This window comes from Dama dama, chromosome 12 (genome assembly GCF_033118175.1).
Source record: "Dama dama isolate Ldn47 chromosome 12, ASM3311817v1, whole genome shotgun sequence".
Classification (NCBI taxonomy): domain Eukaryota; kingdom Metazoa; phylum Chordata; class Mammalia; order Artiodactyla; family Cervidae; genus Dama; species Dama dama.
Genome location: NC_083692.1, coordinates 83,411,328 through 83,436,857, shown reverse-complemented (window position 1 = coordinate 83,436,857; position 25,530 = coordinate 83,411,328). Strand labels below are relative to the sequence as shown.

Sequence of the window (25,530 nt, the reverse complement as noted above, 5' to 3'; positions counted from 1 at the left end):
TGTTTACCTAACAACTCAGGTAGCTTGCTTGAAGGAATGCACCTCTCTAAATGCTGTAAAACCTGGGACGTCTGAGCTGAAGGCATACAAGGAGACTTTTCAATTCAGCAGGGACACCCATCCTCACTGCCCAGCCCCTGGCTGTCAGACTCAGGCTCCTGGGGACCCTCACAGGCTGGTCCCAGGGGCTGCTGCTCTGTTGGATGCTGGGGCCAATGAGTGGTTCATGTTAGCACAGCTGAGAGAGGCCAGGCCTCTTGCAGAGACCTGACTGAGCTCGAACCCTGAAGGGAAATAAACATGAAGACTGTAAGAACTACAAACAGCCTGGCTTCCAGAAGGCAGGGTTCTCTCTCTGCCCATTCTACTCCATACTGGGAACTGAGACAAGAGTTGGAATGCCATCCTGTATCTGCAAGCAGCTGACAGACGACCTCTCCTGGGTGGCTCTCCAGCTCTGACAGGCTTGCATGGAGCATTGTGACCTCTTAGTTCTTCTCTCCTTTTGAGAATAAAGCTGAGTTCCAGCCTCTGTTGGATCCTCTGTTTCATTCCAAGGACCTGTTTCTTCTCCAGGTGTTTGATACCAGGAATGGTCTCGCTTAATAGATGAGACTTCTAGTCCTACACAGAGGGATATTTCATGTACCAGCAATTAAACATGGATAGTCATGGGAAGGTGGGGGCTTCCCTGGTGGCTTAGATGGTAAAGAATCTGCCTGCAATGCAGATTCAATCTCTGGGTTTGAATCTGTGCATTCAATCCCTGAGTCGGGAAGTTCCCCTGGAGGAGGGCATGGTAATCTACTCCAGTATTCTTGCCTGGAGAATTCCATGGACAAAGGAGCCTGGAGGGCTACAGTCCATGAGGTTGCAAAGAGTCGGACACAACTGAGCAACTAACACTCTCACACTTTCTTTCAATGAGAAGGGGAGATTGTCCTTGCTTTGGCAGTCATGGTTGGAGCCATTCATTCATTTGTTATTTCGGTTTTTCAACAGTTATTGAATACCTGCTCTATGCGGGTCATTGTACTAGGTTCTAGAGATATAAGACAAATAAGACATATCCCCTCCTCTGAAGGAGGCTAAAGTCTGTTAAACTAAGGCAGTCTAAAGAAATTGGTGTAATAAAAGGTTATTATGCTGTGACAATTACATGGGGTCTGGTGGAAGGACAAAAGAGATAAACATTGATTCTAGGGAGTGGAGGGTTGGGGTGGGGTTTGGACCCAGAAGAGCTTCATGGAGGAATTAATGCTCAGCTAAGTCCTGAGGGTGACTAGGTGGTTGTTGTAGAAAATAGTGGTGGGGAAGGCAGCCTAGAGGAGAAAGCAGCGTAGCCAGAGCATGGAGAAATAAATTGGGTTGTTCTGTTGGGAAACTCCAAGGAGTGTGGTGTGGGAGGTCTCTTTAGTACCAGGCTATGACAGGAGATGTGATAGGAGCTTTACTGTGCAGGCTAGGTGGCTGGGCTGAAGAGTTTGAACTTACAATCCCAGGGTTGAGGAGAACAGAAGACCAAGCTGACATCAGGATGGTGACAGTTACATGGGGCTCAGTGGAAGGACAAAAGAGAAGGACACGGATTCTATGGAGTGGAGGCTTGGGTCGGGTTTGGACCTGGGGTTGGTGCGGTACTTGGAAGTGAAACAGAGCAGTTTGGCCCAGAGACCAGCATCAGCATCCCTTGGGAACTTGTAAGAAAGGCAGATTCTCAGACTCCACCCAAATCTCCTGAATCATACTCTTTGCAGGTGGGATTCAGTGGTCCAATTAGATAAGACTTCCAAGTGATTCTGATGCTTGCTCAAGTTTGAAAACTACTGAGAAGGAGAGTATAGGAAGAGCTGGAAAGAGAACACTTTTGTCTTGTGGGGTGAAGATGATGAATTTGGGCTTGAATGTGTGGAGTTTGAGATGTCTGAGGGAATGTCTAGGGCAATTAAAATATAGGCCAGGGACCCACAGCATCAATGTCAGCTGGGATGTGGTTACAAGTGCAGGATCAGACCCCCACCGGCCAACCTCCTAAATCAGAAGCTGTAATTTGACAAGATCCCCAGGTATTCTGCATGTCCATCCCAGGTGAGAAGCAGTGCTAGTCTAGAGATTCGTTAGGTCAATGGAACTGATGCTCAAAAGAGGGGTCTGGGCAGGCAGTAGACATGTGGGTGTTGTCAGTTTCAGGTGGTAGTCATAGATGACACACTTCAGAGTTCATGTGTTGAGCTGGGAAGAGGGAGCTAGATGTGGTGTCTTTGCTTGGATCATCACACTGACTGGTCAGGATTAACATCACCAATCTGGACAGCATCACACATAATGAGCCTCTGGGTGGCAGCCAGCTGGTTGCAGGGAAAATGTTTTATGTGTTTGTTACTTTTTCCGAAATGCTGTTTGTAGTCATTTTCTCAAGAAACAACAATTTCCCCAGATACCCATAGAAGGTCGTTGGAAGAACTGAGACCAGAACCTGATGTCAGAACTCTTGCTGTCCTGTTCTTACCATTGCTGGGAAGGGAAGCTCTGCATTTACTCATGTTGTCAGGCTTGGAAATGTGAACAAGCAGAAAAAAATATCACATTTGAAGCTCATAGATTGATAGAAGTGTGTTAAAGGTTGTTGAAACAAGTGATGGAAAATGAATGATAAAAACTGCTTTCAGATTCAAAACATGCACTCCTATGGTAACCTCAGTTTGATCTTTACAACATCTTCGTAAGTAGATAAGCTGGGAATTATTCATGATCTCACTTAAAAAATAACAGTTGTACTGAGATAATTAATGTACCATAAAATTCACCATTTAGAGTGTATAATTCAGTGATTTTTAGTGTATTCACAAGATTGTGCAACAGTTACCACTCTCTGATTACAGAACATTTCCATCATCCCCCAGAGAAACCCATACCCTTTAGCAGTTGCTGCCTAGCCTCCCCTAGTAAGCAATAATCTGCTTTCTGTCTCTATGAGTTTGCTTGTTCTGGACATTTCGTATAATTGGAATCATCCAATCTGTAGCCTCTTGTGTCTGGCTTTTTTCACTTAGAATGTCGTTGAGGTTCATCAGTGTTATAGTCCGTATCAGTACTCCATCCGTTTTATGGCTGAGTAATAATACAGTGTATGGATAGACTATGTTTTGTTTATCCATTCATCAGGTGATAGACATCTGGGTCCATGTCTTGGCCATTATGAACAGAGCTGTTATGAACATTCACATACAAGATTCAGCACAAGTCTTTGCACAGACATACGTCTCCATTTCCCTGTATATCTAGGAGGATTGGGATTGCTGGGTCACATGGAAATACTCCATGCAACTTTTTGAGGAACTTCCGGATAGTTTTCCAAAGTGACTGCACCATTTTACCTTCCCACCAGGAATGTCTGAGAGCTCCAGTTTCTCTGCATCCTCTCCAACACTTGTTGTTATTTGTTCCTTTTATTATAACCAGCCTAGTGGCTATAGCTCTCGTTTTCTAGGTAAGAACATAGAGGGTGTGTTTTTTGTCCAAGTTTGGAGAGTTGGTAAATGGCCAAGCTTGAACATTTTTTTAAAAAAGCAAATATTTATACGAAACATGCTCTGTGTCAGGCATTGTTTAAATCCTTTGCACTTAAGTTGTTTATGTTTTACAACAACCTGGAAGCAAGGCAGTATTATCATCTTTATTTATTAATGTATGCAGGGCCAGGGCTGGATCTGAGATGCAACATTTAAGGAGACATCACAATGCTGAGAGTGACTATCTCTTTTTTTTTTTTTTATCAATTTGGAATATGGTTGCTTTATAATGTTCTGTTAGTTTCTACTGTACAGTAAAGTCAACAGCTTATACGTAGAGAAGGCAATGGCACCCCACTCCAGTATTCTTGCCTGGAAAATCCCATGGATGGAGGAGCCTGGTAGGCTGCAGTCCATGGGGTCGCTGAGAGTCAGACACAACTTAGTGACTTTACTTTCACTTTTCACTTTCATGCATTGGAGAAGGAAAGGGCAACCCACTCCAGTGTTCTTGCCTGGAGAATCCCAGGGATGGGGGAGGCTAGTGGGCTGCCGTCTATGGGGTCGCACAGAGTCAGACACGACTGAAGCGACTTATCAGCAGCAGCAGCAGCAGCAGTGTATAAAATGTCAATCCCAGTCTCCCAATTCATCCCCCTCCTTCTCCCTTGGTATCTATCCATTTGTTCTCTCTGTCTGTGTCTCTATTTCTACCTTGTAAACAGGTTCATCTGTACCATTTTTCTAGACTCCACATATATGCATTAATAAACAATATTTATTTTTCTCCTTCTAACTTACTTCAGTCTCTATGACATTCTCTAGGTTCATCCGCATCTCTGTGAATGACCCAGTGAGCACCTCCATTTGCATCCTACGTGTTTCAGAAGGACTAGTGACAGACCCACATCGCATAATTAGCAGGTGGCAGAGCTGGGGTTCAAACCCAGGAAACCTGGCTTCAAAGTCCAAGTCTAACCACTCTGCTATACTAACATCAATGTCCTTGACTTTCAAGTCAGGCTTTTTCTGTTACTTTCTCAAGACCCAACTTTCTAAACTTAGCTACGACTTTGACAAATGGAAAAATCCCAGAGCTGGGTGATGGGCAGAGGAAGCAAGACTGATCAACCTAACAGCTCCCAGGCACCTACCACATGAGCCCCTGAAAGGGTTAACTGGCTACACAGATCCCCTCGGCCACATCTGTGCTTATTATCCCAACTCTGCATAAATCTACCCTTGCAAGTGGCCAGATGGACTCTGTCCTGTGGGGAAGAGGCCATTCTGAACCATCAGGATTATTAGCTCTGACCGGCTGTAAGGGAAACACACATTGTCCTGGCCAAGTGGGGATGAATCTGCTGCTTGTCCAAGTGTTCTGAGTCAAGAATTCAGAAATCATATCTCTCACAAGCACACTCTAATTGGCTGCTCATTCTCTGTAGTCTGTTTAACAGAATTAACTGGTCGCTTGTTTCTGAATCATCCTCTTTCCAATGGTGTTGCTGTTTGGATGGATTTTGAATGGTTCTTAGCAGAGCCTCCCATGAGGCAATGTGAATATAAAAATATACATTTGCACATGTATATGTTACCCCCTCTGGGGTGATGGGCAGCCTTTGAAAAGATGCTTACACAAGTCATTGGCCAACTGTAAGTTCTCCCTCTGCCTCCTGGACTTCCCAAGAGCAAGGTCAAGTCAGTCTGGGTTCAGCACCTCTCACTGATTGAGCTACAGCAGTGCATTCTGGCTCAAACCAGCAGAATTTTTGTCTGTGTCACAGGCTAAGAGGTTTTTGAAACAATTTTATAGCTATCTTTCTCCATTAAACCTGAAAAATTTTGTTGTTGAATTCTTACTCTTTTGCTTGGAACTTCTGTTCTATTCTGTGACTTTGTCAAAGTAGTGGGTCTGTGGACCCCAGCATCACCATTATCACCTGAGAGCTTATTAGACATGAAAAATCCTGCCCCTTCCCCAACCTACTGAGTCAGAATATGCCTCTCAACAAGATTTTTGTGCACATTCAAATTTGAGAAGCGTCACTCCACGTGTGTTTATTTCTCTGTTACCTTTGGTTGGGGTTTCCACCCTTACTTACTTTGAAGCTAGAATTTTTATTAGGCTTTCAGATCTTTAAAAAAAAGAAAGACACACACAGAGAAATTCTTTCCTTCACTTTTGCATGATGTCATTCATTTTACCTGGCCTGCCACAAGAAGAAAAAAGCAAATTACATCCAACATATATATATATATGTGTGTGTGTATATACAGACACACACACACATATATGACTAACTTCTTAATTGCGTCTCTTAAAAGCAGCATTCTGAAACCCCCATCGTTAATAGAGTCCTAAGTGTTCCCAAGATTGATTGAGAAATGCCTAAAGGCAAAATAAACACCAGCGCAGTTTAATTCAAAACCGTATCAGCTAAGAATGAAGGTGCAATTTGTGATAAAGATGTTAATAATTAGTTGTGGTCTGTTAAATTTTATATTCTGTGGTTCTGTAGAGTGAAGAAAGAATTCTTCAAGAGGGCAGAAATTAGTGTTTCACCTTGATTGCTGTTTTAATGTGCTTATTTTAACGGGGCCATCCTGTAGGAACCCTTGGGCACATTTCCAGTTTTACATAAATGTAGAATTAATTATTATGGAAGCATATAATTTTAGAGCTGGAACGACCTTCACAGTCATCTAATCCAGTTCAGTCATTTTACAAATAAGTAAGAGTTCTGTGACTTACTTAAATCCTTCCACAGAGTATTGGAACCTTGCTTCCCAACTCTCAGATGAGTGATGATGAAACCTTCTGAGATTACTCAGATAGAAGTTCTTCCTCTTGCCTCAGATTACCAGCGCATTGCTTGTTGTATTGCTTCCAAGGCTGTTTCCCCATCTTGTGTTATGTTCTAGTTACTTCCAGTTGTATGGTTGGGGTCTCGGGAACCGCGTCTGATTCACTTTTATATTTCTTCATCACTCCTAGCTCTGTATTTTGAAAACAGTGGTTGTACAATAAATTTGCATGGAGTGGTGTGCTCGAGCTGGTTTTGCCTCTTTGCTACAGCTGATTGTGTCTTCACATGGTAGCTTGCAATTGACCATGGTGGGAGCATTTGCACTATGGAAATGGACAGAAGCTATAAATCAGGGATTTTTTTTCTCCCTGGGGGGACAAACCCCTCTGTATACATAATTGTCATAAGATCCCACTGGGCAACTGCTCTTGGCAAAACCTAAAGATTCATACGAATGTGAAGATGGCCCTTTACCCATTATTCCTTGTGAGTTGACTTAAATGATGGAGTAGCCAGTTGCTCAACCTCCTCAAGTTTCTTCAGGGATTGAGTTTGACCCAGGGAAAGTCAAGGCTCAGGACTGCATTAGTCTCTGGTTGCTTAGCTAAGTTCCTCTTGCCTGGAAAAGCTATTTGGACATGAATGGTCATGGAAACAGGGTCTGAAATAATAGTACAGTTGAGTGAGGAAAAAACCCCACTAACTATTATTGGCGGGAGAAAAGTGAACAAGATGTTACTATGGCTGAAATGACTATTTTCTCTTTATTCTTCTCAAATACTATATGTAAAATAGATAACTATTAATAATAAGAACCTACTGTATAGCACAGGGAACTCTACTCAGTACTCTGTAATGGCTGATATGGGAAACGAATCTAAAAGAGTGGATATATGTATAACTGACTCACTTTGCTCTATACCTGAAACTAATACAACATTATGAATCAATTGTAGTCCAATAAAAATCAAAAAACCTTCAGTGGCTCCCTACAACCTACAAAACAACCAAACTCCCTGACATAAGACACATACTAGCTACAGCTTACTGTTCTAACTTCATTTTCTTTTTTTTTTTTTTAATTTATTTTTTTTCATTTATTTTTATTAGTTGGAGGCTAATTACTTTACAATATTGTAGTGGTTTTTGTCATACATTGACATGAATTAGCCATGGATTTACATGTATTCCCCATCCCGATCCCCGCTCCCACCTCCCTCTCTACCCGATCCCTCTGGGTCTCCATCACCCACTGTTGATTCCACTTTCATTCTACGTTCCAGCCTCTGTAGAGCCTCTGTTTTGGCCTAACCCTTCCCCTGGAAAGCTCTCCTGTTACCTCTCTGTTCTACCACAGGCTCTCTCCCAGGCTTCTGTTCCTACCCAGTCCCCTCTCCCATGGACCAGAGGTTCTGGATAACATGAAAATCCTCTCTTGTGTGTTTCTCTTTAGGAGCAGGACCCGAGGTCCCATCGGCCCTGGCAAGTATGGTTATGGGAAAGCCCCGTACATCTTACCGTTGCAGACAGATTCTGCACACCCACCCCAGAGGCTTCGGCGGCAGAGGCCCTCATCCCGGAATTCCAGGTCCCAGGGGGCATCTGGCTCTAGCCATGGCTACCACCCTTCAGCTCACCAGGCCCCCCAGCATGGACCTCTGTACCAGAGTGACAGTGGCCCGCATTCTGGACTGCAAGCCTCAGAGGGCTCTGTCTACCAGCTGCCTTTGACCCATGACCAAGGCTTCCCTGCAGCCTCCAGTCTCTTCCACAGCCAGGAAGCAAGCAGCAGCCCTGGGCTGGGGGCCCCCAGGGCAGCTCAGAGCTTCTCCCAGCCCACCAGATCTACAGCCATCTCCTGCATCGGGGCCTATCGGCAGTACAAGCTGTGCAACACGAACGTGAGTACATGCCACCCGAGACTGGCCCTGGAAACAGCTGCTTCTCTTATCTTTCTGTTGGTCGGCAGTACGCACGATAGAAGACAGCAAGGGCATGGTTTTTTAGACCGTGTGAATGCTCCCTTCCTCTCATTCCTCTTCATGTGTTCTCCCATATACTTTTCTAAGGTTATTACTTTAGTAACTTACAGATAACTTCTTGAGTCTTTTTATTGATGATCACTATTGCTGATCAAGCCTACTGCCACATTCTCAGTGGCTTTATATTAACACTATTTTTTCTTTGCTTATTGGCCTGTGAGTCAGGCGCAGTTTAGCTAATTTAGGGCAACCAATAATGGTGCCAAAGATGGGGGAGTTTGGGGAGGTTTGACCATCATGGGTATCATCCAGTAAGTTTCCTGGAGGTTCCCTGAAAAAGTCTGACAGTGAAACACTGCTGAAGATTCCATAGCTGATGATTCTACAGCAAAGCAAGTTATAAATGGAAGCTATACAAGATGACCAAATATACTTTTTTTTTTTAAAAAAAATTAGTTTGTGTGCTGTGATCACTCAGTCATGTCCAACTCTTTCGACCCCGTGGACTCACCAGGCTCCTCTGTCTATGGAATTTTCCAGGCAAGAACACTACAGTGGGTTGCCATTTTCTCCTCCAGAGAGCCTTCCTGACCCAGGGCTTGAACCTTTGTCTGCTGCATCTCCTGCATTGGCAGGAGGATTTTTTTTTTTTTTTTTTACCACTGAGACACCTGGGAAACCAATGTATCAGTTTTAAAGACTTTATATTGAGTGTGGCCAAAAAGTTCTTTTGGGTTTTTCCATCTTACAGAAAAGCCTGAAAGAACTTTTTGGCCAACTCGATATAAAAGAGAAAGAAATAAGAGAATCTTTAAAGGTTAAATTTCCAAGTTGCTAAATTTCTCATTAATTATTTAATCTGCCTTAATAGTCTTACTGGGTAACAGGACAGCTGTTATATATTAGCTTCAATTTCCTCATTAAAAATATATTTCCTGCCGCAGAGTCCATAGAAATGACTTAATTTGTGATTTTAATAGTTCCTCTGAATGCCTGGATTTCTTTTCAGCATGTTCTTCCACTGACAGACTTCAGGAATTATTGATTTTTTAAAGCAGTAATTTTCCTAAAGCCATTACTAATCAGTCAACCAGGAAGTCTTAACTGAGCATCATTGCTTGTCTTGTAATGGATGAGGCTCCATGGAAGATAGAAGTCATATTGTCTACCTCATAGAGTTGTTATGAGGATCAAATGAGCTGATATTAAGAAAGTGCTTTGTAAACAAAACAGAAAAAAATACTTGTGCTCATCATAAGACATGGTCCCTGTTCTTGAATATCCATTGCAATTCTTTTAAAATGAAATTAATTAATTTCTAATGTAGAATACACTCTCCCATTGACTAGTATGTGTCTTAATTTTGAGGACCAAGTAATCCATGAAGAGAAGGAAAAGAGAGAAGGCATTTAGCATATATCAGCTTCCCAGGTGGTGCTAAGTGCTAAAGCAGGAGAAGTAAGAGATGTGGTTCAATCCCTGGGTCGGGAGGATCCCCTGGAGTAGGGCATAGCAACCCACTCCAGTATTCTTGCCTGGAGAATCCCATGGACAGAGGAGCCTGGTGGGCTACAGTCTATGGGGTCACAAAGAATCGGACGTGACCAAAGCAACTTAGCGCACCCTTAGGACGCTCAAACAGACCTGATGTACACTTAGCATTTCTTTCATTTAACCTCTGTTTTTGAAGCATGCACTTTTTTCCAGGCCTATGCTGCCAACAGCAGGGCTGTATTTGCCTATGTAGAAGCTGTGGTTTCTTCTGGTGCTGGATAACTCCACTACTGAGGAGACTGAATTGCAAGGAATATTTTTTTAAATTCTCCTGAATTCATGATGTCTGCATCATTTTGCAAATAGGTAAAGCAGTGTCTCACACATCTTCTTAGACAAAGAAGTAAATGTTGACAAAGGATTGTACAGGTTTAGGTCCCTTCTTTTCACTGTAACACTTTGCACCCCGTCACCCCAAGCCACATCCTACTTGTCCTTATTGAGAGAGATCTTTCCTTAGAGGTCACAGTAATACACATCTTCTTTTTAGAATATTGGGGTATGGTTGCTTTACAATGTTGTGTTTCTGCTGTAGAACGAAGTGAATCAGCTATATGTGTATGTACATCCCCTCCTTCTTGGACCTCCCTCCCACCCTCCCAACCCCCCCGTCAATGTGGCCACAGAGCCCCGAGCTGAGCTCCCTGTGCTTTATAGGAGGTTCCCACTAGCTATGTGTTTTACACATGGTAGTGTACATATGTCAGCTCTAATCTCCCTATTCATCCTACCCGCGTCCCCCTGTGATGTTCACGTGTCCCTTCTCTACACCTGCATCTCTATTCCTGCCCTGCAAATAGGTTCATCTGTACCATTTCCTAGATTCCACATATATGCTTTAATATACTTTACTTGTGTTTCTCTTTCTGACTTACTTCACTCTGTGTGACAGACTTTAGACCCGTCCATGTCTCTACAAATGACCCAGTTTGGTTCTTTTTTATGGCTGAGTAATATTCCATTGTATATATGCAACACATCTTCTTTATCCATTCCTCAGTCCCAGTGTTCATTGCAGCACTATTTACAATAGCCAGGATGTTGAGGCAACCTAAATGCATATCTTCTTTTTTTTAAGCCCATGGCTTCTTGTGACTTGGGCTATGCCCCATGAACACTTTAAGACTCCCTGTTAGTGGCTCCTAGAACCACGCCTTGGTCTAATGATTTGTAGGAAGACCCACTGGGCTCAGCATACAGTTGAAGGCACAGCTATGATTTATGACAATGAAAGGCTACTGGGAAAATCAGCAAAAGGCAAGGTGCATGGGGCCAGGTCCAGAGGAAAGCAGGCTCAGTCTTCCAAGAGTCCTGTCCCTGTGGAGTTACACAGGATGTACTTCTTCATTCCCTCAGCAGTGAGTTATTACACATGTGAAGTATCATCTACAGGGAAGCTCATTACAGACTCCATGGCCAAAGTTTATACTGGGGGCTAGTTCAGAGGAACCCTCTGAAGGGTTTAGTAAGTTGCTACTTACTAAAGTGCCAGGCTCCCAGAAGAAAAGCAGGGGCTTAGCATAAAATATATTGCTTGTACAATATAGTTGGAGCACAGTGACTCACTCTTACCACTTAGGAAGTGGTGGGAACCCTTCTGAAATCCAAGTCCCCAGACATCAGCCGAAGACCAACCTTGCAAGCAGGCTTTCTGAGAGCAGTCTCAGTCCTGCTGTGCTGTCTTATTTGTGCATTCTCCATATGGACCCATGGTTTCCAGCATCTTAGCCTCAATGACCTTATGTAGACATGTTCGTATACTTCTCAATGTCCAAAAGGGGTGATTGCATGAGTCCCCCAATTATGTAAATCTTCCTACTCAAAAATGAAAGAGGTGAAGGGCAGTGCTATGAACAGTTCCCTGTGAACAGGGAGTGCAGGCTTTCACTTATGTCCTTTCAAAGATTAAAAAATAATGCATACATTTAGAGTTCTCTCCCAGTTATCTGGGAGAAGAAAAAGAAGGGAGAGTAACCCAGGGCTGGTTGGAAATATCCACTGATTTCAGAACTTCATCCCTTTAATTAAGTGCCCAGTACATCCCACCCCAGTTGTTTTATTTATTTTTTATTAAAAAAATGTTTTTGGCTGCACCACAGGGCATGTGGGATCTTTGTTCCCCAACCAGGGATTGAACCAGTGCACCTTGCAGTGGAAGCTCAGAGTCTTAACCACTGCCTCCCCTCCCCAGGGAAGCCGCTCCCACTCCAGTTCTTGATGGAATGACCCCTTTCTAAGACTTCCTTCACAGTAAGGGGCTCAGTTCTGAGCTGTGAGGTCATGTGTATGGCAGGTGGTCTGAATTGAGGGAAATGTTTTTGCAGGCTTCCAAATCTCGGAACAGTGCCTCATCACTGGTCATGATGTCTCCTTCAACACAGCAGAGAAGGTGCTAAATGAGCTACTTGTAAGTCATTTGCTCAGTGCTGGAGCACTTAGTGAGGGGAAGAACTCTAGGGATATAGGGTAGGAGGCCACAGGGTTGGGGAAGGAAACAGTTGAGCTGGGCTTTCAAGGATGGCCAAAACAGGGGAAAGAGCGTTTGAGGTCAAGGAAACAGCATAGTCACGGACAAGACAAGCAAGTTACGGTGCCTGCCCAGTGGTGGGGACTCTCTTTTGACCTCTTGCCTCCTCTTTTGTTGTTGTTCAGTCGCTCAGTCGTGTCCCTCTCTTTGGGACCCCATGGACTGCAGCACGCTAGGCTTCCCTGTCTTTCACTACCTCCTGGAGTTTGCGCAAACTCATGTTTTTACCCTCTTGCCTCCTCTTATCCACTATAAATAATCACAGTCTTTCTCCTTTCTTTTTTTCCCTTAACTTTCTTTATTTTATTCTTCCTTTTTTCATTTCTTTCTTACCTGCTGTGCTGTGCATGGCATCACCATCTTAGTTCCCCAACTAGGGATCAAACCTGTGCCCCTTGCAGTGAAAGTGTGGAGTCAAGTACTAGACGGTCAGGGAAGTCCCAAATAATCACAGTCTTAATGGGCAATTTATTCTTTAACATCTCAGAATACAGAAGTATCACATGATCTTGCTGGTCTTTCTTACATGAGATTGACGGGTGAGAAACATTTAAACACAGTAAAAAATCAGAAAGCAGTTCTAATCAACTGGCTTAGTTGGTTAAGTCTTAAAGGTTTAGTGAGCTTGGGAGCAAATCTGAGCTGGATATAAACCCCAGGTCCAACACTGGGAGTTGAGTTTCCTTGGCCAAGTTAACTCTTTGAGGGCCATCTGTAATCTGGGGACAGTAATTGTACCTACTGCACAGAGTTGTTGTGAGGTTCAGATAAGGTCAGGTTCAAGCTTGGCATGTGCTGACACACAGTTAACAGAAAAAAAATTTGGACCTGGATAAGTGAATGTGGCTGAAGATAATGGAGTAATGTCTACATATCTGAACAGCTCCCATTTCCTAAGTGCTCAGTCATGGAATTGTGGATGAAATGGTCAGACTTGCTCAGAATCCCCTGTTGTCCTTTGAGTTACCTGTGGTTGAGAGTCCTTTCCTTTTGAAAGTGAAAGTGTTAGCCTTTCAGTCGTGTGTAACTCTTTGTGACCCCCATGAACTGCAGTCCTCCAGGCTCCTCTGTCCATGGAATTCTCCAGGCAAGAATCCTGGAGTGTGGAACCATTCCCTTCTCCAGGGTATCTTCCCGACCCAGGAGTGAAACCTGGGTCTCCTGCATTGACTGGCAGATTCTTTACCATCTGAGCCACCAGGGAAGCCTTTCCCTCTGCCCATCCACAAAACAAGCTGAGAGACCCAGCATTTCAGCTGTGATGTGGTTTTAATGTAATCACCCTTGGGTCATATTTAAAGTGACAGAAGTCAGCCTACAGGTAACTTCATGCCAGTGAAGCCTTTATGCCCTCAGATGTGCATATTTAATGTTAAGCCATACCATGCATGGTCATGTGTCTTTAGGATTGTTCCGATCATATAAGATGTCCTCGATGAAATAGTACTTCAATATCAGTAATAAATGCAACCCTAATGATCTCTGAATGTAGACTTTAATAATAAGGAAGACTTTCTTTATCCTTGCCTACATGTGTATGAGGAAGTGAAGCTGACACACTTCAGTATGAATAAAGAATTTATGGGGGCTTCCCTGGTGGTCCAGTGGTTAAGACTCCATGCTTCCACTGCAGGGAGTGCAAGTTCAATCCCTGGTCAGGGAACTAAGTTCCCATATGCCATATGGTGCAGCCAAATAAAGACATCAAAATAAATAAAGCTAGTCAATTAAGAAAAAAGGGTCTGTGGTCTTTTAGAGCAGGCATCTTCGTAGATGTCTACTAGTATAACACTCCTAGTCACTCCCTACTGTGGCTTTCTGCTTAGAGTCCATGAGCACACCCCTGACATTGATTGGGGGTCAGGGACACTGAAGTTAGAGGAAGCTCTGACCCTAAGCAAGTCAAAGTTCAGTGGGAGAGGGAGACTTATAAATATGTAACAACAAGTGCTAACAGAGTTTTGCCAAGAGAACAAACTGGTCATAGCAAACACCCTCTTCCAACAACACAAGAGATCACTCTACACATGGACATCACCAGATGGTCAATACGGAAATCAGATTGATTATATTCTTTGCAGTTAAAGATGGAAAAACTCTATAAAGTTAACAAAAACAAGACTGGGAGCTAACTATGACTCAGATCATGAACTCCTTATTGCCAAATTCAGACTTAAATTGAAGAAAGTAGGGAAAACCATTAGACCATTCAGGTATGACTTTAATCAGATTACAGTTATACAGTGGAAGTGACAAATAGATTCAAGGGCTTAGATCTGGTAGACAGAGTGCCTGAAGAACTATGGACAGAGGTTTGTAGCATTGTACAGGAGGTGATGATCAAAACTATCCCTAAGATGAAGAAATGCAAAAAGGCAAAATGGTTGTCTGAGGAGGTCTTACAAATAGCAGAGAAAAGAAGAGAAATGAAAGACAAAGAAGAAAAGGAATGATATATACATCTGAATGCAGAGTTCCAAAGAATAGCAAGGAGAGATAAGAAAGCCTTTCTAAATGATCACTGCAAAGAAATAGAGGGAAACAATAGAATGGGAAAGACTAGCGATCTCTTCAGGAAAATTAGAGATACCAAGGGAACATTTCATGCAAAGATGGGCACAATAAAGGACAGAAACGGTATGGAACTAAGAGAAGCAGAAGATATTAAGAAAAGGTGGCAAGAATACACAGAAGAGCTATACAAAAAAGATCTTCATGACCCAGATAGCCATGATGGTGTGATCACTCACCTAGAGCCAGACATCCTGGAGTGCAAGGTCAAGTGAGCCTTAGGAAGCATCACTATAAACAAAGCTAGTGGGGGTGATGGAATTCCAGTTGAGCTATTTCAAATCCTGAAAGATGATGCTGTGAAAGTGCTGCACTCAATATACCAGCAAATTTGGAAAACTCAGCAGTGGCCATAGGACTGGAAAAGGTCAGTTTTCATTCTAATCCCAAAGAAAGGCAATGCCAAAAAATGTTCAAACACATTTACACTCATCTCACACACTAGCAAAGTCATGCTCAAAATTCTTCAAGCCAAGCTTCAGCAGTACGTGAACCAAGAAATTCCAGATGTTCAAGCTGTATTTAGAAAAGGCAGAGAAACCAGAGATCAAGATTGCCAACATCCGTTGAATCATAGAAAAAGCAAGAGATTTCCAGAAAAAACACGTACTTCTGCTTCACTGACTATGCTAAAGCCTTTGACTGTGTGGATCACAACAAGCTGTAGAAAATTCTTAAAGAGATGGTAATTCCAGACCACCTCACCTGCCTCTTGAGAAATCAGTATGCAGGTCAAGAAGCAATAGTTAGAACTGAACATGAAACAGTGGACTGGTTCCACATTGGTAAAGGAGTACATCAAGGCTGTATATTGTCACCCTGCTTATTTAACTTATGTACAGAGTACATAATGCAAAATGCTGGGTTGGATGAAGCACAAGCTGGAATCAAGATTGCTGGGAGAAATATCGATAGCCTCAGATATGCTCATGACACCACCCTTATGACAGAAAGGGAAGAGGAACTAAAGAGCCTCTTGATAAATGTGAAATAGGAGAGTGAAAAAGCTGGCTTAAAATTCAACATTCAGAAAACTAAGGTCATGGCATCTGGTCCTATCACTCCATGGCAAATAGATGGGGAAACAGTGGGAAGAGTGACACACTGTATTTTCTTGGGCTACAAAATCACTGCAGATGCTGACTGCAGCCATGAAATTAAAAGACGCTTGCTCCTTGGAAGAAAATCTATGACCAACCTAGACAGCATATTAAAAAGCAGAGACATTACTTTGCTGACACAGGTCTGTCTAGGCAAAGCTCTGGTTTTTCCAGTAGTCATGTATGGATATGAGCGTTGGACCATAAAGAAAGCTGAGCACCGAAGGATTGATGCTTTTGAACTGTGGTGATGAAGAAGACACTTCAAAGTCCCTTGGACTGCAAGGAGATCAAATCAGTCAATCCTAAAGGAAATCAGTCCTGAATATTCATTGGAAGGACTGATGATGAAGCTGAAGTGCCAACACTTTGACCACCTGATGCGAAGAGCAGACTCATTAGAAAAAATCTTGAATCTGGGAAAGATTGAAGGTGGGAGGAGAAGGGGATGACAGAGGATGAGATGGTTGGATGGCATCACCGACCCAATGAACATGAGTTTGAGCAGGCTCTAGGAGTTGGTGATGGACAGGGAAGCCTGGCGTGCTGCAGTCCGTGGGGTCGCAAAGAGTCAGACACAACTGAGTGACTGAACTGAACTGAAGAACAAGTGCAGAGCTCAGGCACCACTCTACATGCTGTGTAGATCCTTTGAAATCTCCAGACAGTGGAAGTGAACCTGGCTTAGGTGAAGTGAAGTGAAGTGAAGTGAAGGCCTCCTGAAGGAGTGCAGGTGATTCAGCAGAGAGGAGAGTTTTCTAGAAAGGGGGAGTGACAGAGTTACGAGAATCCTTTCAGGCTCCAGTAAGGGCTGAGAAACAAGAAGGGATGTTGGAGGACCTCTCAGTGGAATGAGATGCTTTTGCTTGAGCGATGACTTCACCTGCAAAGATATCTTTGGCATTGAAGGAGCAACACTGGGAGGTGAACATGGTTTATCCACAGCCCTGGACACGTTCTCAACTATGGCTAAAAATAATTAGTATTCAAACATCGTGTAAACAGATCCATTTCTTGTTTTATTTTTAAACTTTTTATTTTGTATTGGAGTATAGCCGATTAACACGGTTGTGATCGTTTTAGGTAAACAGCAAAGGGATTCAGTCACATATATACATGTATCCATTTTCCCCCAAACTCCCCTCCCGTCTAGGCTGCTGCATAACATTGATGAGAGTTCCCTGTGCAATACATTAGGTCCTTGTTGGTTTTCCATTTTAAATATATGCTCACTGAAGGTCAAGACTTGGGAACAAAAGGACTAGAGTCTTTCTTTATAGGGGTGACACGTGGGAAGGAGAAAACCAAACCACAGTCTCTCCTGATGTCTGAGGAGATGCGGTAAAAATACAGCTCTTTTCTGCTAGCTGTTTCTAGGGTTTTGTATTATTATTATTTGCAACATAATTAACCAACTAAGACATCTTATGCTGCTTGTCCTGGAGCCCTGGATGTCTCTCTCCCTCCTCCTTCTCTTAAGCACTCTGAGTTCAGTGCTTCCTCCCTGGAGAGGACGCTGACACACAGGCTCCTTCTGGATCACGGAGGCTGCAGCGAGTCACCAGGTGCAAGGTGGGGACAAGGTTTTGAGTTTTTAAAGGGCTTTGCTGACAAAGGAGGCATGATCCTGAGTTTAGACAGAGTGCACTTAGCGTTTTGAGGGGAAAAACCTCTGGGGCTAAAAAGCAGCTTTTAGCAAAAAACGGCTGTGATGAGTTGTGGTATCAGTGACTCTCCAGTAAATTTCCCTTGGGTGGGACTGACTTCTGACAATGGATTTATCCACATGCAGAGTTGTTTCTGGCTCAAAGTAAGTGAAAATGAAGGGAGGATGTTGGACAAATCTCAAATATAGCTAGGCCTTCTTTAGGCAGATTTTAATTCTGTCCCATTGCTACTCTTCTATGAAATGAGAGAGGAACTGATAAACAACTTCCCGCATGCAGTTTAAGGACAAACTTTGCAAATGGGCCACATTAAGAAGTCAGTGCATATGTTCTCCTCTATTCTTGCTGTGAATTATGTCGGAGAGTGTTTTGCCTATGTTCTCCTCTATGTCCTCCTATGTTCTGCCCATCAGCAGATGAATGGATAAGGAAGCTGTGGTACATATACACCATGGAATATTACTCAGCCATTAAAAAGAATTCATTTGAATCAGTCCTAATGAGATGGATGAAGCTGGAGCCCATTATACAGAGTGAAGTAAGCCAGAAAGATAAAGAACATTACAGCATACTGACACATGTGTATGGAATTTAGAAAGGTGATAACGATAACCCTATATGCAGAACAGAAAAAGAGACACAGAAATACAGAACAGACTTTTGAACTTTGTGGGAGAATGTGAGGGTGGGATATTTCAAAAGAACAGCATGTATACTATCTATGGTGAAACAGATCACCAGCCCAGGAGGGATGCACGAGACAAGTGCTCCGGCCTGGTGCACTGGGAAGACCCAGAGGAATCGGGTGGAGAGGGAGGTGGGAGGGGGGATCGGGATGGGGAATACATGTAAATCCATGGCTGATTCATATCAATGTATGACAAAACCCACTGGAAAAAAAAAATAATAATAATAATAATAAAAAAATTAAAAAAAAATAAAATAAAAAAATAAAAAAAAAAAAAAAAAAAAAAAAAAGAAGTCAGTGCAGTTCTGTGAGGTGTAAAATGTACCAGGAACTATGGGGCCAGTTACTGGATAAACAAGTTCTCTAACTTCAGGGCTCAACTTAGGTTTCTCCTGTCATGAACTTGGCACCAGCCGCCTTATCTGAGAAATACATGTGAGTGTCAGTGCTGTTTGCAGCACTCTGCCTTCATCTTCTCAGACCACTCAGAATTTTCCATAGAAATATATGTGTGTATATATGTGTGTGTGTATGTGTGTGTGTATGAAATGGGCCTTCTGGTGGCTCAGATGGTAAAGAATCTGCCTGCAATGTGGGAGACCTGAGTTTGATCCCTGGGTTGGGAAAATCCCCTGGAGAAGAGAATGGCAATCCACTCCAGTATTCTTGCTTGGAGTATTCCATGGACAGAGGATCCTGGTGGGTTACAGTCCATGGGGTTGCAAAGAGTTGGACACAACTGAGCAACTAACAGATATTTATGAAATATGTATATGAATATTTTGTGAATAGTGGCCTTGTATATATAGTATTTATAAACATGTAAATATTAGATACATTAAACATAAATATTCAAATAAATTTCATACCGACTTATGTGTGAGATATGAATGTATGAATCACACCCATAAATATGTTGTTGTTCAGTTGCTCAGTCATGTCTGACTCTTTGTAACACCATGGACTGCAGCACACCAGGCTTCCCTGTCCATCACCATCTCCCAGAGTTTGCTCAAGCTCATGTCCATTGAGTCAGTAATGCTATCTAACCATCTTATCCTCTGATGCCCCCTTCTCTTCATGTTCTCAATCTTTCCCAGCATCGGGGTCTTTTCCAATGATTCAGTTCTTTGCATCAGGTGGCCAAAGTATTGGAGCTTCAGCATCAGTCCTTCCAATGAATATTCAGGGTTGAATTCCTTTAGGATTGACTGATTTGATCTCCTTGCAGTCCAAGGGACTTTAAAGAGTCTTCTCCAGCACCAAAATTCTTCAGTGCTCAGTCTTCTTTATTGTCTAGCTCTCACATCCATATGTGACTACTGGAAAAACCATAGCTTCGACTATGCGGACCTTTCTTGGCAAGGTGATATCTCTGACTTTTTAATATGCTGTCTAGGCTTGTCAAAGCTCTTCTTCCAAGGAGCAAGTGTCTTTTAATTTCATGGCTGCAGTCGCCATCTGCAGTGATTTTGGAGCCCAAGAAAATAGTCTGTCACTGTTTCCATTGTTTCCCCATCTATTTGCCATGAAGTGATGGGACCGGATGCCATGATCTTAGTTTTTAAATACTGAGTTTTTTATTCACAGCTGTCACTTTTCATGATTACAAAAAGAAGTACAAATAGGAAGGAATATCACAGTGGCAGTAAGAGAGGTATATCTTCGTCCCTCTCTCAAGATGTAATTACAGTCAATCATTTAAAATTTAAATTTCTCCATAACTTGAAATAGTGTACCAATACCTCTGCTTCTTCATATAGCAGCTTCAAATTTTCTCTGTTGACTCCTCAATCTGAAAGATAAAAAAATGACCCCCTTATGTCCACTCTGGTGATCTCTCTTAGCCACATTTTATTTTCAGTTATATTTTTATTATATATAGTATATTAATAATTTTTTGTTTTGTTGATTTGTCAATGTTTGGAAGGATCGGTCAACTCCTTATTTTTCAAGATTAGAAATGCAGTGCCTAAGTGGTTTACCAAATTCTTCCCATGGCATTACATATTTTGGTTTATTTATTTCTTTATTTTACCTTGGCCTATGAAATCCTTGCAGGAGACTGTTTTGAGGGATTTTTCTTTGCATCGTCAATAATTGCAATCATAGCAAGGGCACAGTGACTGTTTGCCTTTGAAGGATTTTCACGTCTTGCCTCAGCAGATGGCAGAGGGGAGGGAAACCGGGCTTATTAATAAGATTCCTAAAGTAGCCACTGTAAAATTTGTGCTCCTTGGGGGAGTAGGAGCTTTGAATTTAAAAATTTACTTTTTCCCACATACTTCCTGGTTAGTTATAAAAAGGATATTCTCTTTTAGAGATATTCTTCTTACAGATCTAGAGATACATGAATAATCTAAAGAGGGAGAAATAAACAAACATTCCTGGGATAAACCTAGGTTTGTATAGACATGTGTACAGAGTATTTAAGAAATAGGGTTCTCTTGGGTGAAACATCCTTTGGGTCTTTGATGCACTTACTGAATAAGAGGGAAACTCCTTTCTCTAGGAAAACAGTATGAACTTGGATAGGAAAAAAAAAAGTGTCTGAGAATGGAGAAAACCTCAGTTATTTGTTTTTTAAATCCAAAGCCTTTACCAGGCTCTTTTGGAAAAACCAATTCGCTGACTGTCTAGAGGGCTCTGGAGGTGGTGGGAGGTGGCAGCATTATTGCAAAGTTGAGTTTGTTCCAAGTGACTTGGGAAAGCAGTTATTAAACATATTTGAAAACTGTGCTGAATCACTTGTAAGAAATTTTGATCCGTGGTTGTACAATTCTACGGCTGGGAAACAAAGCCCATCTTCCATCTGTAGAAGAGAACACCTACCTGTTGGGCACTTAGAGCTTCTGGAACTGCTGGGTTCATCTTTAATGTCTTCTTAGATTTCAATTCAGCTAACATGTATTGCCTTACTATGAGCTACAAACTTGAATATATTACTAATTTACTCCTCGTGGAATTCCAGGGTTGGGGGCAGTAGCATAGGGTTTGGGATTGAAATGCAGTCATTTAGGCTCTTTTAGAGGAGCAGAGTACTTTTCCCAAGGTCACGTAGGCACTTTCTCATGGCAGTGCAAGGACATATTCTAGAGCTTGTTCTTTAGATTTTTTCACTGTGGTGATGTTAAATACATCATGTGTTGCTATGGTAGCTGGTCTTTTGATTGAATCCAGAGCAATGCAAAAGCTAAAAAAGAAAAAAAAAAAAAAAGAAGAAGTAGTGCATATTGGACTCAGGCAGACCCCAAGGTCATGTTCCTTGGTGTTATCTTCATCAAGGATGATATTCTTCAGTCTCCTGGGGAACTGAAATACTTAATTAGTGAAAGGTAATTGTGTGATCACTGACAGGGACCTCTTGAGCAGTGAAGTTATGTATGGGCAGTTGTCATCTCAGATTAACTAGGGTCACTAGAAACATAGCCAGAGTTTCCATAATAATTTTTGTGACTCATAGCAACTCCAAGCAATTGTCTAGATGGAACTTTGGATAGGGCCTCAAGTGCTTTATAAAGATTCTGCTCATTATATTAAAGTACATCTTTATTCTGCTTCCCATAAAGGCCGGTGGGAATATCCCTCCTTCTTTGGGATGGAAGAGAGTCATTTGAAGGGAGGTTATCTCCCAGGGGCATTCTTTGGCTGTAAAGCTCCAGTCTTAGCTGGCCCCATCCTGAGTGAGCCTGATCTCTATCTCCATGGCTTTTCCCTTGCTTCAGTTTTCTGGCCTGAAGATTATAAGGATCTGTGCCCATGGAAAGGATTAGCAGGAAATCTGCCCCAAGCCAACTCACAGTGTAATATAGAGACAATTACTGATAAGGTGAGGGTGACTCAGTCTATGGCATCAGGAAACAACCCACTTAAAGGGTAACAAATGTAAAATGATCTGTAACCTGGAAGTTTTAACTTCAGAGAGTCTGTTAAAATGAGAGGAGATCGTACACTGATAATAGTATGACAAGTACAAACAGATGTAATCTACAGAAGAGACATGAAACAGAAATTCCCCAGCCCTCCTTGGTTTTCATCCTCAATCTTCAGCTCCCTAGTCTGTTACTGGGGCCACTCCAGCAGGCCTCAGAGGCCGAATCTGAACCTGTTCTCCAGGATGTCCCCTGACAGTAAGCAAGAGGAGCTTACGGCTCTCTTGTCTGAGAATCCATTACAGATTAACTATGCAGTCCACATGATCTCGACGGGCACCTTGGCAGAGTGGTTACTGTCATGAGTTCTAGAGTTAAATCCTGACTTCGCCACCTGCCCTGTGACCTTAGGCAGCTCATTTAACTTTTCTTTGCCTCCTCTTCCTCATCTATGAAATGGATGTGAGTGGTTGTGCAGATTAAGTGAGCAAATATACATAAATCATATGGTGGAGTAGCAGACATTTGGTGAGTGTTGCCAAAAGTTAGCTCTTCTTTTTTATAATTCTATTCTTTTTTAATTTTTGGCTGTGCTAGGTCTTTGTTGCTGTGTGGGCTTTTCTCTAGTCATGGAGATCTTCCTGGACCAAGGATCAAACCCTTGTCTCCTGTATTGACATGCAGATTCTTTACCACTGAGCCACCAGGGAAGCCCCCAAATTTAGCTGTTCTTAACACCATCATCATCATTATCACCCCAGGCATCTATGTTCCTCACCTATACCGTAATTCTGTCTCAATAACCCACTTCCATATCTGGACTCCGTGAGGCTTGCATTTTTCTGACCAGGTCTCTCCCCTCCTCAGGAAGTGGTGTTCTGACTTTCACTGACAACTCACCTGGCATCCTGTGGGTCATCTCTCAGGGCACCTTGTTAACCTCCTGCTGCATCTTCCCATGCCAGGTGATCACTGGGTACCATAGTCAATCTCTGGGCTCATCTGCTTCCTGGTAACCACAGGTGGATTTGCTGTTTTAGCACCTGACCCCTCACTGTGGGTCAGAAGTCACTTTAAGCACCCTGGCCTCAGGAGGTAACTGGGGCCACACTCAGATATAAAAAACTTGTTGATCTGAGACAGGGTATCCTGAATGACCTATCACAGGTGGCTGGTAAACTTGGCAGATGCATATGGATATAATAAAAGCACCAGGCATTAGCATTAAAAACCCTGCAAAAATGTTAACAGTATTGAGCCGTTCCAGCTTTGCATGGCTATGTATTTGGAAGAGCTCAATAGTGATACATTTGTATTACATAAATGTTAAATATTGCAGAAAAACTAGATAATACAAATAAACCGAGTTAATTATAAAAAGAAAACATCTATAACCCATCTTCCAGGGATAACCATTTTAATCTCTCTCACTCTCTCCACACACACAGACCTCCCCGCAACCACACACACACATAATCACTTTTTTTTCACTTAGTAGATTGTGGACTGCTTTCCATGTCATGAAATATACATTTAGATTATCAAGCATCAAATAATTCAAAATGATTCTGAAAATGTGTTGTTTAGTGGTCCAGCTTTTTGGCACTATTTTGCTGCCAAATGATAGTGGTGATGGTGATGTTAAGAATAGCTAAACTTTTGGGCTTCCCTGGTGGCTCAGTGGTAAAGAATCTGCCTGCCAAGGCAGTAGACAAGAGTTTGATCCCTGATCCAGGAAGCTCTCTGCAACTGGAGAAAGGTCCACACAGCAACAAAGACCCAGCACAGCCAAAAATAAAAAAAAAATACAATTATAAAGAGGTTAAACAGCCTGGCTGAGTTTTTATGGTGTACAGCTTCTGATGCTGGTAACTGCCACCAGGTTAATTAGGGTGGCTCCTGGCTGGAGCCTCATTCAGAGCAGCTTGGCTTAATGTAGGCGTGGTTATTTGAGGAACAGGGCTTTTGGCCCATTTGTTCTAGTCTCTTTCCATGACGAAAACCTGCCACCCAGCAGTGGATCTCAAGTTTCTAGTGATGGCCAGGGTGGGTGTTCAGCATTCTGGGCTCTGTCTCTATGTCACTGTGGGATGTTTGGCAGGGTGACCCGTCTCTCCATGCCTCTGTTTCCTCATCTTTAAATTAAAGGAGTTGTACTTGCTTTTCTTCCGCTCTCACACTCTGATTGCATGTTAAATCATTTGGAGTGTGATTGAGGCCTGGGAGTGGCTCTTACTTGTGGCTGCATAATCTGGTGCCAGGCTGGCTGGCCCAGGATCACCAGAGGGGTGGCACTCCAAGTGTAGATGCCTGGCCCTCTTCCTTATCCTCCATGGGGTGAAGCCTGAGAATCTGTATTTTTAACAATCCCCTTAGCTCGTCTTTCTCACTGAAAGGACAGTACCTGCTTCTAAGCTGCCCAGCTGATCTCATCCTAGTTGAACTCTCGTTCTGGCCAAAGGGTTGTAAAAAGCATCTTAACCCCAAATCCTTCATGGAGGCAGCTGGTTTTGCTGGAAGCCTACACGGTTCCGGGACCGCCAGCAGCTTGGCTTCCACAGCCCCTGGAGACAGCTTTCCCCAGCCTGTCAGCTTCTCACCCATTGTCAGAGCTCAGCGCACCCTGCCCAACCACCTGGCCCCCTTCCCCCGGCCCAGATTCCATCATGTTCTACTTCACATGGTTTCTTGTTCCATATGGTTTGGCTCAGGCTGCAGTAGGGTTATGACCACCCTGCGTGTTTGTCCCAGCAGCCTCCCCCACGGCCCTTCATCAAGCAGGGGATGTTTTTCCTTCCACCTGGTTTCATTCCTCCGTCTGTTCCCTCATCTTCCAGGAGACCTGATGTTTCTGATACATATAGTAGATTTCCTTCAAATCCTGTAGGACTTGATCTATTGTATTAGCACTTTACTTCAGAGACCTCTATACAGGGCTTTAAATATATAAGTGGCTGCATTCCTTTCCTGTCTGATTATTAAAATACAGACACACACATACAGGCACACACCCTTCACCTTAGAGTGTGCTGGCTTTAAAAAGCTAGAACCTACCTTATCCACAATTTGAATAGGAGATTCTGATCTTATTTCACATTTATGTCCCATTTTACTCATGTTCACCATTTATAAATAAGAAAGAAATAAGCCAGAAGCAGCTGCATATTAAACCTGAGTAGACTAGTGTATCAGAATCACCTGGATAAATTAACAAACTACTGATTGCTGGACCTCATGCCAGACTCAC

At 42.8% G+C, this 25,530-nt stretch overlaps 1 protein-coding gene across 2 annotated transcripts in view; it reads left to right on the top strand.

The window, feature by feature from the left end:
* Window positions 1–25,530, top strand: part of THSD4 (thrombospondin type 1 domain containing 4) — a 648,360-nt gene that overhangs the window by 117,693 nt on the left and 505,137 nt on the right. For both annotated transcript variants that reach the window (XM_061157947.1, XM_061157948.1), the window contains exon 5: window positions 7,776–8,223. In XM_061157947.1, the coding sequence (XP_061013930.1) occupies window positions 7,776–8,223 (448 nt within the window). The remainder of the gene's footprint in view (window positions 1–7,775; window positions 8,224–25,530) is intronic.